Genomic DNA, 13,676 nt, shown 5'->3' on the forward strand with positions numbered 1-13,676 from the left:
CCCTAACAGGAGGTCCAACACTGTCCCTTCTCTAGTTGGTACCTCTATGTATTGCTGCAAAAAACTATCCTGCACACATTTTACAAACTCAAAACCATCCAGCCCTTTTACAGAATGGACTTCCCCGACTATGTGTGGAAAATTAAAATCTCCCACAATCACAACATAGTGCTTACTACAAATATCTGCTATCTCATTACAAATTTGCTCCTCCAATTCTCGCTCCCAATTAGGTGGTCTATAATACACCCCTATAAGCGTTACTACACCTTTCCCATTCCTCAATTCCACCCAAATAGCCTCCCTAGACGAGTCGTCTAATCTATCTTGCCAAAGCACTGCTGTAATATTTTCTCTGACAAGCAATACAACACCTCTCCCTCTTGCCCCTCCTATTCTATCACACCTGAAGCAACGAAATCCAGGAATATTTAGTTGCCAATCACACCCCTCCTGCAACCATGTTTCACTAATAACTACAACAACATATTTCCAGGTATCAATCCATTCTCTAAGCTCATCCACCTTTCTTACATTGCTCCTAGCATTAAAATAGATGTACCTCTTACCCTCTATTTATCCCTCATGGTGCAAAAGTGTGAGGTGGTTCATTTTGGTAGGTCAAATATGATGGCAAAATATAGTATTAATGGTAAGACTCTTTGCAATGTGGAAGATCAGAGGGATCTTGGGGTCTGAGTTCATAGGACACTCAAAGCTGCTGTGCAGGTCGACTCTGCGGTTACGAAGGCATGTGGTGCGTTGGCCTTCATCAATCGTGGGATTGAGTTTAGGAGCCGAGAGGTAATGTTACAGCTATATAGGACCCTGGTTAGACCCCACTTGGAGTACTGTGCTCTGTTCACTACAGGAAGGATGTGGAAACTATAGAAAGGGTGCAGTGGAGATTTACAAGGATGTTGCCTGGATTCGGGAGCCTTACGAGAATAGGTTTAGTGAACTTGGCCTTTTCTCCTTAGAGCGATGGAGGATGAGAGGTGACCTGATAGAGGTGTATAAGATGATGAGAGACATTGATCGTGTGGATAGTCAGAGGCTTTTTCCCAGGGCTGAAATGGCTAACATGAGAGGGTACAGTTTTAAGGTACTTGATAGTAGGTACAGAGGAGATGTCAGGGGTAAGTTTTTTTTCACACAGGGGGTGAGTGCGTGGAATGGGCTGCCGTCGACAGTGGTGGAGGTGGATACAATGGGGCGTTTTAAGAGACTCCTGGATAGCTTAGAAAAATAGAGGGCTATGGGTAATCCTAGTACATGTTCAGCACAGCATTGTGGGCTGAAGGGCCTGTGTTGTGCTGTAGTTTTTTTCTGTTTCTAATTTGAGGGCCTGAGTTATAAGGAAAAGTCGAATAGTTTAAGACTTTATTCCATAGAGTGTAGAAGATTTGAGGGGAGATTTGATAGGTATACAGAATTATGTGGGATGTATACATACGTATTATGTGTGTGTGTGTGTGTGTGTGTAATATATATAAAAAATAAAATATGTATGTATATGCATACATACTGTGTACATAAACAGATTAGTTTTGCACAGACTAGATGGACTGAAGGGATTGTTTTTGTACTGTAGTGTTTTATGACTCTAATTGCAAGTGCTGGATTCTGGAGCAAACAGAATGCGAAGATCTTGGTGGGTTAAGCAACATCTGTGATCAGCGTCAAAGGAATGGCTGATATTTCAGATCAACTCCTTGCTTCAGGACTGATGCAGGATCTTAACTCAAAAAGTGGACTATCTTTTTGCCTTCATAGATGCTGCTTGACCTACTGTTCATCCAGTTTAGTTTTTGTACTTGGATTTGTTTGTTGGGCTGATACATCCAGGACTTTGAGCTATTGGTAATGAAGGCAATCTGTTTCCAGCCATTACGTCCGACTTGAAGAGGAAGTGGTCCGAAAAGAATGTAGTTGATCATCATAAACTTGTAGTTATCTGAGGCTGGGCAATAAATACTGACTGACCTCAAATAGCATTTATAAATTTAAAAACACCCACTCCCAAATAAACACTTTTGTGATGACAGTGCCAATTATTTAATCCAGCTGGATCCTAATACTTAAATCTTTTGAGCACATCTACATGAAAGGCTGTTGTAGGAAACAGCATTCATCATCAGGGATCCTCACCACCCGGGCCAGGCTCTTTTCTCACTGCTGCCATTGGGTAGAAGGTACAAGAGCCTCGGGACTCACACCACCAGCTTCAAGAACAGTTACTACCCCTCAACCGTCAGACTCTTGAACTAAAGGGGATAACTACATTTACTTGCCTTGTTATTGAGATGGTCTGATAACCAATGATCTCACTTTTAAGGACTCTATATCTCATGTTTTCATTATTTATTGCTATTTATTTTATTTGTATTTTCACAGTTTGGTGCCTTCTGCACTGGCTGATCATTTATTGATGCTGTTATAGTTACTATTCTATAGATTTGCTGAGTCTGCCCACTGGAAAATGAATAACGGTTGTACAGTATATGGTAACATATGTACTTGAACTTTGAGATTTTAGTCATTCAGTGGCATGAATAATGGCTTTGTAAGGGTAATCCTATTGTCTGCTCTTTTATTTTTGCGTTAGTAGGAAAATCAAAGAGATCTTTGTTACCAGTTTTCATATGGCATTTATATTAGTTCACTTATTCTCAGAACTTTTATACAATTGTACCAGTGCCATAAATTCATACCTTTAGAAGCTAATTTATTCGATAAGTCACAATTTTAAAAACTACATTTCTCTCATCAAATTTCTCCTTTTGTTCAGGAAGTGCGCCCTGAGTGGTCAAGCTAAAACTTGTAAACACCGAATAAGGCTGGGAGATTCCAGTAACTACTACTACGTCTCACCATTTTGTAGGTACAGGGTACGTACAGTAAATAGCATTGTTTTGAAATTCATGTAATTGTACTTTCCAGTATTTTCTTAATTAAAAGACAGCTAAAATTATTCTGGAGTAAGATGCAAATTTTTTTTGTTTATTTTTAGATTATGTCTGTATGTAACTTCTTCACGTACATTCGATATATTCAGCAGGGTCTACTTAAACAACAAGATGGTGAGTACTTGAAAACTGAAAATCCCTTATGATTTTTTTTAAAAAGAAATATTTTTGGTTATACGGAAGCTTTGCTATTTCAGGGTTTGCTGTAATGATGTTTTGTGATCAAAGGAAAATGTATGTGCATGTCTTCCTGCATAGCTAAAAACACATGCATGGAATTTTAAAATTTAATTCTGATAACTATCATTGATAACGTTTCCGGCAAGGACAGAATGAGAAACATTGCAATGTCAGATACTTTCATGTGCCTGCTCTACCATTTAGTCCTAAGAACTTGTCAAAGTTGTCACTACTTTCCTATGCTGTCCCTTATCCTTTGATTCCTGTACTATCCAAGAAACATGATTATTCTCTCGAGTATACTCAATGAGTGAATAGCAGTAGCACTATTGGATGGAGAGTTTTACAGATTTGCTACCCTATTGGTGAAAAAAATTCTTATATTTGGTGATATTAGACCTCAGTGTAATTTAGAGTAGCACTCTTAGCATGACTGCTGCAGCTTGAGATCCAGGTTCAGTCTTGACTGTGGGTGCTGTATGCCTTTCTCATTAGATGGGTTTCCCTAGAGGGCTTGATTTTCCTCTTGCATTGCCAAAGTTGTACAGGTTTGTAGGCTGGTGTAGGTTAGGGCATGAGAATAGGAATGAGCACAATTTTGTGTGTTCTCGTCAGGGAATTGCAAAGTCATGTTTTAATCTGTACACATGCACTTAAAGGTTGTTGTCATTTATCTTCCTTGTGCATGGTTTACGTTTATATCAAGTTGGTGATTTGTATACAAAGGTACCTATATCTCTCTGATCTCCAGCAATTTTTGGTCTCTTGCCACTTCTTTCTTATCCAATCTTTTTTATTGAATTTCAAATTGATAAACATAACAATGATAATGATACAAAGAGATCAGGATTACATTAATAACGGTTAACGTATACAGACACAGACTCCGAGTAATATATTTAATTTAAACCTCCCAATCTCTTAATAACTGAACATGAAAAAAATTCAAAAAAAAAAGCTTTACCCCCACACTAAAAACAAAACAGAAACTGGGCTGCCATATTTCATCAGTTAAAATCATTATTTGTCATTAAAAACAAAATACTCTGCAGATGCTGGGGTCAAAGCAACACTCACAACACGCTGGAGGAACTCAGCAGGTTGGGCAGCATCCGTGGAAATGATCAGTCAACATTTCGGGCCGGAACCCTTCGTCAGGACTGAAGAGGGAAGGAGCAGAGGCCCTATAAAGAAGGTGGGGGGAGGGTGGGAAGGAGAAGGCTGGTAGGTTCCAGGTGAAAAACCAGTAAGGGGAAAGATAAAGGGGTGGGGGAGGGGAAGCAGGGAGGTGATAGGCAGGAAAGGTGAAGAAGGAATTGGGGAAAACACAATGGGTAGTAGAAGGAGGCAGAACCATGAAGGAGGTGATAGGCAGCTGGGGGAGGGGGCAGAGTGAAATAGAGATAGGGGGAGGGAATTACCGGAAGTTGGAGAATTCTATGTTCATACCAAGGGGCAGGAGACTATCTGGACGGTATATAAGGTGTTGCTCCTCCAACCTGAGTTTAGCCTCATCATTGCAGTAGAGGAGGCCATGTATGGACATATCTGAATGGGAATGTGAAGCAGAGTTGAAGTGGGTGGCGGAAAGCGGAGAGGGGTGGAGAGAGAAAGAGTGCTTAGTGGTGGGGTCCTGTTGAAGGTGGCGGAAGTTGCGGAGGATAATGTGCTGGATCCGGAGGGTGGTAGGTGAGGACAAGGGGAACTCTGTCCCTGTTGTGATGACGGGAGGATGGGGTGAGGGCTGAAGTGCGGGAAATGGAGGAGATGTGGTTGAAAGCATCATTGATGACGGCAGAAGGGAAACCACGATCCTAAGGAAAAGGACATTTGAGATGTCCTGGAATGGAAAGCCTCATCCTGGGAGCAGATGCGGCAGAGACGGAGGAACTGGGCTCCGACTATATCTCTTCCCACCCCGCCACATGCAAAAATGCCATTCCCTATTCCCAGTTCCAAGTCAACAAGTCATCTGCATATAATACCTTATGCATCTCATTCCCACGAATAATGCCAAATATATTGGGTGAATCATGAAGAGCGATTGCCAAGGGCTCCAAGGCAATATCAAATTGTAAAGGGGTTAAAGGACAGTCCTGTCTAGTACCTCGAAAAAGCCTAAAAAAGGGGGATCTCTGATTATTAGTAATTACAGAAACCAAAGGTATATGATGTATCAATTTAATCCAAGATATGAATTTTGGGCTAAAATTAAATTTGTCAAGGATGTTAAATATTCTCATTCAACTCTATCAAACACCTTCTCGGCGTCAAGTGAAATAACACATTCTGGAGTTTCAGGTGAAGAAGTATATACAACGTTCATCAACCTCGTAACATTAAAAGACAAATAACGATTTTTGATAAATCCTGTCTGGTCATCAGAAATGATTTGTGACAATACATTTTCCAATCTAATTGCTAATATTTAGAAAAAATTTTGGAGTCCACATTTAACAAGGATATAGTCTATATGATGCACATTCAGTAGGGTCCTTATCTTTCTTTAGGAATTAAAGAAATAGGTGCTTCATAAAAAGATTGTGGTAATTCACCTACAAATAAGGCATCCTTAAAAATTCTACATAACCAAGGAGAAAGTAGACAAAAAAGATTTTAAAAAATTCTACTGTATACCCATGTAGGCTGGGTGCTTTACCAGAATTCATCAAAGATATTGTTTTCTTTATTTCTTCTTCCATAATAGGTGCATCTACTGTTAAACATTCATTAAGTGGTAATATCGGAATATTCAATTTTCTTAAAAATTCATGCATTATGGTAGGATCGTCAGGAAATTCTGATTAATATAAAGAGGTATAGAATTCTTGACAAGATTTATTAATTTCATCGTGATCAACTGTCAAAGTACCATCCCGTTTATGAACTTTAATGATCTGATGTTTAGCCGAAACAACTTTCAATTGGTTGGCCAGTAATTTACCCGATTTATCACCATGTATATGAAATTGACTCTTAGATTTAAGTAATTGATTTTCAGTTGGGGATATTAATAACAAACTGTGTTGCATCTGAAGTTCAACTCTCTTTTTGTAAAGCTCTAAATTAGGAGCAACAGAATATTTTTATCAATTTCTTTAATCTTATCAACCAATGTACGTATTTCATTATTAATTTGTTTTTTTCAATCCAGCAGAATATGAAGTAATTTGCCCACGGATATATACTTTAAAAGTGTCCCATGATATCTCACTGGAAATGTCTTCTGTAAAATTAGTTGAGAAGAAAAAGGCAATCTGTTCTTTAATAAAGTTAACAAAATTTAAGTCCTGAAGCGAGTAGAATTGAACCACAATTGTCCAGCACTGAAAGTTACATCATTTGATTGACAGTTTCAGGGGCGCATGATCAGAGACGGCAATTGCATCGTACTCACAGGCTGTAACAGATGAAACTAATCAAGAGTCAATGAAAAAAGTAGTCAATTCTAGAGTAATTATGATATACTTGAGAAAAGAATGAGAACTCTTTATTGTTAGGATATAAAAACCTCCAAACTTCTAAAATTCTGGAGTCAACTAAAAAGGAATTGATAAAAATAGCAGAATTGTTTGGAAGTACCTGAGTGGGCGCAAACCTGTCCATCGAGGGATTCAGGCAACAGTTAAAATCCCCGCCCATTATTGACATATATTCATTTAAATTAGGAGGAGATGCAAATAAATGCTGAATGAATTCAGGGTAATCAGTATTTGGTACATAGATATTTACCATAACAACTTTTTGGTTATAAAGTAAACCAGTAATTAACAGAAATTACCATTTGGGTCTGAAGTTGTTTCATAGTGAACTAATGAAAGTGAGGCATCTATAAAAATAGAGACTTCTTTCACCTTATCCTGATAATTAGAGTGAAATTGTTATTCTTTCCAAAACCTAAAAAAAGACTGATTATCCTCCTTCCTTACATGAGTCTCCTGGGCAAAGATAATCTGAGCATTCAATCTTCTTCCGTTTGATCGGATGATTCAAACCATTTGTAGTCCATGAAACAAAGTTAATAATATTATCCATTGTACTTGAATAGACCATATAGTATGTAAAGGGTTAACTTTACTGCTTAGGAAATTCATGAATCAGGAAGAGGGAACGGAAGTTACGACAATTCCGACATATTTGCAGTTTCCGATCAACCCAGATGGAAAAAAATCAAACTAAAAATAACCCCACTCCCACTCAAAAAAAGCCCAAAATCTGGCCAATAGACAGCCAGAAAGCTATCTAGACATTTCCCTACCCCATCTCTCTTGAAGGATAGTCTCCAGTGAAAAAGGAATTCAAAACACCACCCACAGTCAAAACATTGTGAAGAGAATGCTATAACAAGCATCAAACAAATGTTAAAAAAAGAAGGCTGTTTGCAAAACATTTTGAAAGGCAAGATCTTGGAAAGTGAAACAAAATACAATCTTATTAATATTTGAAGAAAAAAAATCAATCACCAAATCAGATTCTTAATTATTTTCAAAAACAAACAATTGAAAATAATAGAATAAATATTAAAGGGAGAGAAGGAAAAAGGAACTTTAACATAAAAGCATGATAAATATCCATACTCCAAAACAAAGTACAAGCATTATTAAACCAAGGGCAAAATTCCTCGAATTGTAAAAGTCCAAAGCTATGAACTGGTTATTAACTTATAAACAAATGAATACAGACATGAAAAACCAGTAAATTTATTAGATAGCTGAGATCGAACGTTGATCTTCAAGGAATTGATGAGTTTTGTCCACAGATTTAAACCATTTACATGATTTATCAGGCAGAACAACCCTTGGCCCAGCTGGAAATAGCAGAACTGTTTGGAACTTTCTTTAATAGAGCTCGGACATCACCAGTTTATAAGTCAAATGAATACAAACATGAAGAAACAGCAAATTTATTAGACATCTGAGCTCAGTCTTTGATCCTCAAGAAATTAGACATAGTAGTCATAGTCATACTTTATTGATCCCGGGGGAAATTGGTTAAATTGGGAAATTGATATGCTTTGTCCACGGATTTAAACCATTTACGCGTTTTATCAGGCAGAACAACCCTTAGGCGAGCTGGAAATAGCAGAGCTGGTTGGAAATTTCTTTGATATAATTTGGATATCATCATCCTCATCAGGTGCCATGCCCAGTTTGAGCTTTGACTGCCATGGCCCACACACTCCTGTTTCTGGTCAAGTGGATCAATTCACTGGTATTCATTTCCAATTCTCTGGCTGCTGTCTCATCATTTGTCTTTGTCTTGGTCTTGTTTTCTTCCTTTCAATCTTTCCCATAATTACCGTTCATTCTAACTCCGCTTTCCTAATCACATGTCCAATGAAGTTACGTTGCCTTTTTATGATCTCATACATTATTTCTCTTTTTGTTTGCTCTGTTCGTGACGTCCTCATTAGATATTCGTTTCATTCATGATATTCTTTGGATCCTCCTCAAAAACCACATCTCTGCTGCTACAATTTGTTTCCTCGTTACTAGATAATTGTCCAACATTCTGAGCCATACAACATAACTGGATAAACGTAACATTTCAGTACTCTGAGGCGGGTTGTCATGCCTAGTTTAGTATTGGTCAGTATACTCGTCATTCTTGTAAAGGTGTCTTTTGCCATCCCTATTCTTCTTTTGATGTCCATGTCACGTCTGCCATCTGATGTCACCCAGCTTTCTAAGTAGCAAAAGTTCTGTACTTGTTTTATGTCTTCCTCATTTATTCTCAGCCTGCAGATAGGATTCTCCTTCTTTTTGAATATCACCATACATTCTGTCTTTTTGTAATTGTTAGACCCATTTTTGCACTTTCTTCAACAATTATATCAATTAAGTTTTGTGGTTCTTCCTCCGTACTTGCAACTAAGTGTCATCTGCATACCTGAAATTATTGATGTTTTCACCACCAACTTTGATTAGCAAGATGTGTCTTATTTTTTGTAATATTGTTTCACTGTACACATTAAATAAATCAGGGGAGAAAACACACCCTTGTCTAATGCCTCTCTTGATTTTCGTAAATTGACTCACTTCTCCATCTATTCTTACAGCGGCAGTTTGTTCCCAGTACAGATTTCTGATTAGGCAGAGGTCTTTCAAACCTAGGTCTAGAGTTTTCTGTAAAATTTCAAATAACTTATTGTGCTTCACTTTATCAAATGCTTTTGTGTGGTCAATATAACAAACATCTTTTTGCACTTGAATAGCTCATTCTGACAGTATCCTTAACATCAATATTGCGTTTCTTGTACCTTTGTCTTTCAAAAAAACAACATTGTTCTTTGCCTATTTCAGCTTGTATCTTATTTTCAGCTCTTGTCATCAAAATTCTTAGAAATATCTTGGTGATATGACTCATTACACTTATGGTCCTATGTAATTCACATTCTATTGCTCCAGGTTTCTTAGGAAGAGTGATAAATACTGGTTTTATTATTCCAGTCTCATAAATGTCATTGAAGCAAATCCTATTGAATACAAGTCCTTAGATAAAAAAGTTAAAAGCTTATGTCAAAAAGCCAAAGAAGAATAGTTAAATCAGGAATGTGAGCAAATAAAAAGAATCCCTATTACTGATCCAAAAAGGTTACATCAACAAATCAAGAATATCACTGGTAAAAAGCTCCTCTGTTCTTCAGGTGGATGTTTGAAAACAAAGGGCGGTACTATTATCATGGAAAAAGATGAGATTATGAACAGATGGACTGAGTATATTCAGGAATTGTTTGAAGATGATGGAGGCGAAAAGCTAGAAATTAATAAAAACATTGAAGGTCCACGTATTTTAAAATCTGAAGTTTGTAATGCAATAAATAAGGTGAAGAAAGGAAAGGCAGCAGGTCCTGATGAGTTAGTAATAGAACAAATTATTGCCCTTGAAGATTATGGAATTGAAAAACTTACTGATTTAATCAATTCTGACATCACCGGTTTAAAAAGCGATCTTTCTTGCATTCCCTCAGGACTGTAGTCTTGAACCAGATGAAACTTGAGATCTCCATGCACAATAACCCTCTTCCCACGAGCAATTCGAATCAAATGCTCCTTAGTATGCACATAATGAAATGGGAGTATCATAGGTCGGGGTTTCAACTCCTTAGGGGGTTTAACTCTTAAAGACCGGTGAGCGCGATGGAGTATAGGGGGAGAAGAAAAAACAGTGGAACCGAACACCTCCATTAAAAATTGAGAAAAATTTTAGTAAGGTGACCGCTTTCAACGTCTTCACTGAGTCCTATTATTCGCAAATTCTGTCTCCGACTACGACCCTCCAAGACAATAGTCTTAACTTTATGCTGTTCCAGTGTTTGAGTGGTCGAAGTTAATTTCCTTTCCGATAGATCAAGCCTGCGATATCTCTGTCTCCCAGCTTCAACGAGTTTGGAAATTTGTTGTTGTTTTTCGCTCTCCTGCTTAAGTACTGTCAATCTACCTTCGATCTCCTTTAACAATACTTCCAAAGTAGCAAATCTTTTATTGAATTTATCATCCAGGAGCTTTGAGATAGCCTCCAAAGTAAGTTGAGACTGTTCAGGCTGTTCAAAAACACCTTTCTTTCCATTTCCATTATCAGTTTCCTTGTCTTCAGCTAATGACTTTTTTCCTCTGGTAGTCATTTCCATCGATTAAAAATCAAAATTCAAGCATATAAAAGTGTTATAAACACTTCGATATAGATAGTAAAAGGGTGGTAAAAAATTGAGAAATGAATGGAGCAAAGCCAAAATGCGACTTACTCCATCTAGCACCCCAAGAGAGATACTCTTGCCACTTTACTCTCCTATCCGAAGTGGATGGCTTTACTGCGCATTCCATTTGCCATGTCCCTATCAGTCTGTTAACCCTGTCTACACATAGCTTCTCAGCATCTTCCTCATCTCTTAACTTTGTTATGTATTGCATGGAGTAAGAATTACAATTTGAAGGTTTTTACTGAGCTATTTCAGTAAGGGTACATGCTGGATAATCTACTGTGTGGGAGCTACAAACTGGGCCCACCAAGTTTAAAGATGTGTGTACGCACAAACCCGTGCCCAAAGGAGAGGGCCTCCTACATGCAGGAGGCAATTGATCCACCGCGCAATCAGTCAGCTGCATGAGCACTCGCCATATTCTCGTAATTGATCTGATGTAGTACATCATTCCCCCATTTGGATGTGAACCAGAGAGGAAATGGATTAGATGAGGTAAAACTGAGAAAAGATGAAATGTCTATCCTGCTTGGTAGTGGTCAACTGGCCACTACACTGTTGTGGATTGGTGGGGGTGGGTGTCAGTTTCCCATGCTCCCTTCCTGGTTAGCTGAATTTGGCTATGAATCTGTTCTCCTTAATGAAGCATCCATTGCTTTATCTACTGGGATGCTGGTTTCACCATCAGAGAACGTTTCTGTATCTTCTCTGGGTCCTCCATCAGTTTGCTGGCATATATGATCCTGATGTCACCTCACAATTTATCTGTCAGCTCGGGGTCTGCTACGTGACTGTGACAATGTGTGGTGACAGCTTGTAGCCACTTTTGGTCCTGCAAGATGTGCATGCAGACCTTGTCTCTGGCATCAGACCTTTGTGGCCAGGTGTGCAGATCATATTTTCGTTTCATGTTCTCTTGCTGACGTTGACCTTCCCTAACCACATGCATGGGTAAGTGAAACAGGTCCTCTGGTGAACCACTTCGGCTGTAAAGACACCATGCACATCCATTCTACCCCCAGTGTAGCTGTGGAAGCCAGAACAACACACACACAATGCTGGAGGAACTCAGCAGGACAGGCAGCATCAGCAGGACCGATTGGAGTTTCGGCCTGAAACATTGACTGTACTCTGTTCCATAGATGCTGCCTGGCCTGCTGAATTCCTCCAACATTTTGTGCGTGAAGCTTGGATATCCAGCATCTGCAGATTTTTCTCTTGTTTTCTATGAAATAGAGTTCAGTTGTCATAATTTTGGGATATGGCATAAAGATGATTCGTTTACCAAGGTAACAGTTGGCCCCGTATCCAGCTCAGATTTCACATGCTGTGAATGTAACCAAGTAAGGGGGCTGGTTTAGGTGGCCCAGTCATGGTTTTGGAAAACAGTGCCCAATTCTTTTCTCCGGCTGACTCTGCATTGAGTTGATGGTTGAATTATGCTGTTTTCTCATGGTACGTTGCTCAGTGAAGGACATCTCTTTGATGCTTGCAATTGGACCATTGGCAGGCCTTGCCCCAATAGCAAAGGCAGTTGTGTGGAAGTTTGTGTGATCTCTGTAGAGATTGTAGGCTGCAGATTGGTACCTGCTGGCAAACAACATCTTTGGGAGGGGGCTGAATCTGTGTAAAGCCTCCTTTGACTCCCTCCCAGCGGCACGTTGTGGATTATGCTGTGCTTTTCAAATCATGCTTTTGGGACAGGAGGCTCTCCTGTGTCTTTCCAGCTTGGATTCCAACCATCGATGCTTGGATAAGCATTGCTTCTTCATATTTGCTCAAGGAAATATCTTTCTACTTGCAATCCTACACTGCTAGGGTTAGTCTTGTGATGGAATTATCTACATTCTCTTCTGTTGCAGCTGTGGGAACCTGAAGCCTGCCTTAAGGGCATTGTTCTGTGTCCTCCAAACGTTGTCCACAGCCTCAAACTCACCTGTCAGTTCAGCTTTGTTCCGTAGGTGCAGTTCTCTCCAGTGCATTCAAAGAGACTGAGTTTTATTGCTCCCTCCAGTTTTGCTGCTGGTGTTAAAATTTTGGTTGGAATTTGATGTAGTTCAGGAAATTTTCTTCCATTACAGTCAGATTCCAGTGGTTGGTTTTGCCATGGCTTTGACACTGCCCATTCCTGTTATTGCAATTTAATATTTGCTGGCCTGATAGCAGTAGTACAAGTCTTAAAGTTCAAAGTAAATTTATTATTAAAGTACATTTCTCACCACCCTGAAATTCTTTTCTTCACCTGTGATGGAGTGGGCATACATTTTGTAAGCTTTTCCATTCAAGGGCATTGGTGTTTCCATACCAGGTCATGATGCAACCAGTCCGTGTACTCTCCACCACACATTGATAGAAGTTTGTCAAGTTTTAGATGTCATGCCAAATCTTTGCAAACGTCCTAAGAAAGTAGAAGCACTGGTGTGCTTTCTTTGTAATGGCAGTTGCGTGCTGGACCCAAGAGAAGTCCTTCGAAATGATAATGCAGAGGAATTTAAAGTTGCTGACCCTCTCCATCTCTGATCTCCTGCTAAGGATTGGCTCATGGACCTCTGGTTTCATCCCCCCTGTAATCAGTAATCAGCTCTTTGTTTCTGATATTTAGTGAGAGGTTGGTGTTGTGGCACCACTCAGCCAGATTTTCAGTCTTCCTCCTATATGCTGATTTGTCACACCTTTGATTCAGCTAACGATTGTGGTGTCGTCAGTAAACTTAAATACGGCATTGGCTCTGCTTTGCTTCAAGACAGAAGTATAAAATGAGTAGAGCAGGGGGCTGAGTGCATAGCCTTGTGTGATATCTATGCTGATGGCAATTGTGGAGGAGATAT

At 39.1% G+C, this 13,676-nt stretch overlaps 1 protein-coding gene across 3 annotated transcripts in view; it reads left to right on the forward strand.

Annotated features, from left to right (window-relative positions):
- rab3ip (RAB3A interacting protein (rabin3)) overlaps positions 1-13,676 on the forward strand; it is a 63,362-nt gene that overhangs the window by 44,811 nt on the left and 4,875 nt on the right. For all 3 annotated transcript variants that reach the window (XM_072269324.1, XM_072269325.1, XM_072269323.1), the window contains 2 exons: positions 2,792-2,891; positions 3,014-3,083. In XM_072269324.1, coding sequence (XP_072125425.1) covers positions 2,792-2,891; positions 3,014-3,083 — 170 coding nt within the window. The remainder of the gene's footprint in view (positions 1-2,791; positions 2,892-3,013; positions 3,084-13,676) is intronic.

The sequence above is a fragment of the Mobula birostris genome, chromosome 9 (assembly GCF_030028105.1).
Source record: "Mobula birostris isolate sMobBir1 chromosome 9, sMobBir1.hap1, whole genome shotgun sequence".
Classification (NCBI taxonomy): domain Eukaryota; kingdom Metazoa; phylum Chordata; class Chondrichthyes; order Myliobatiformes; family Myliobatidae; genus Mobula; species Mobula birostris.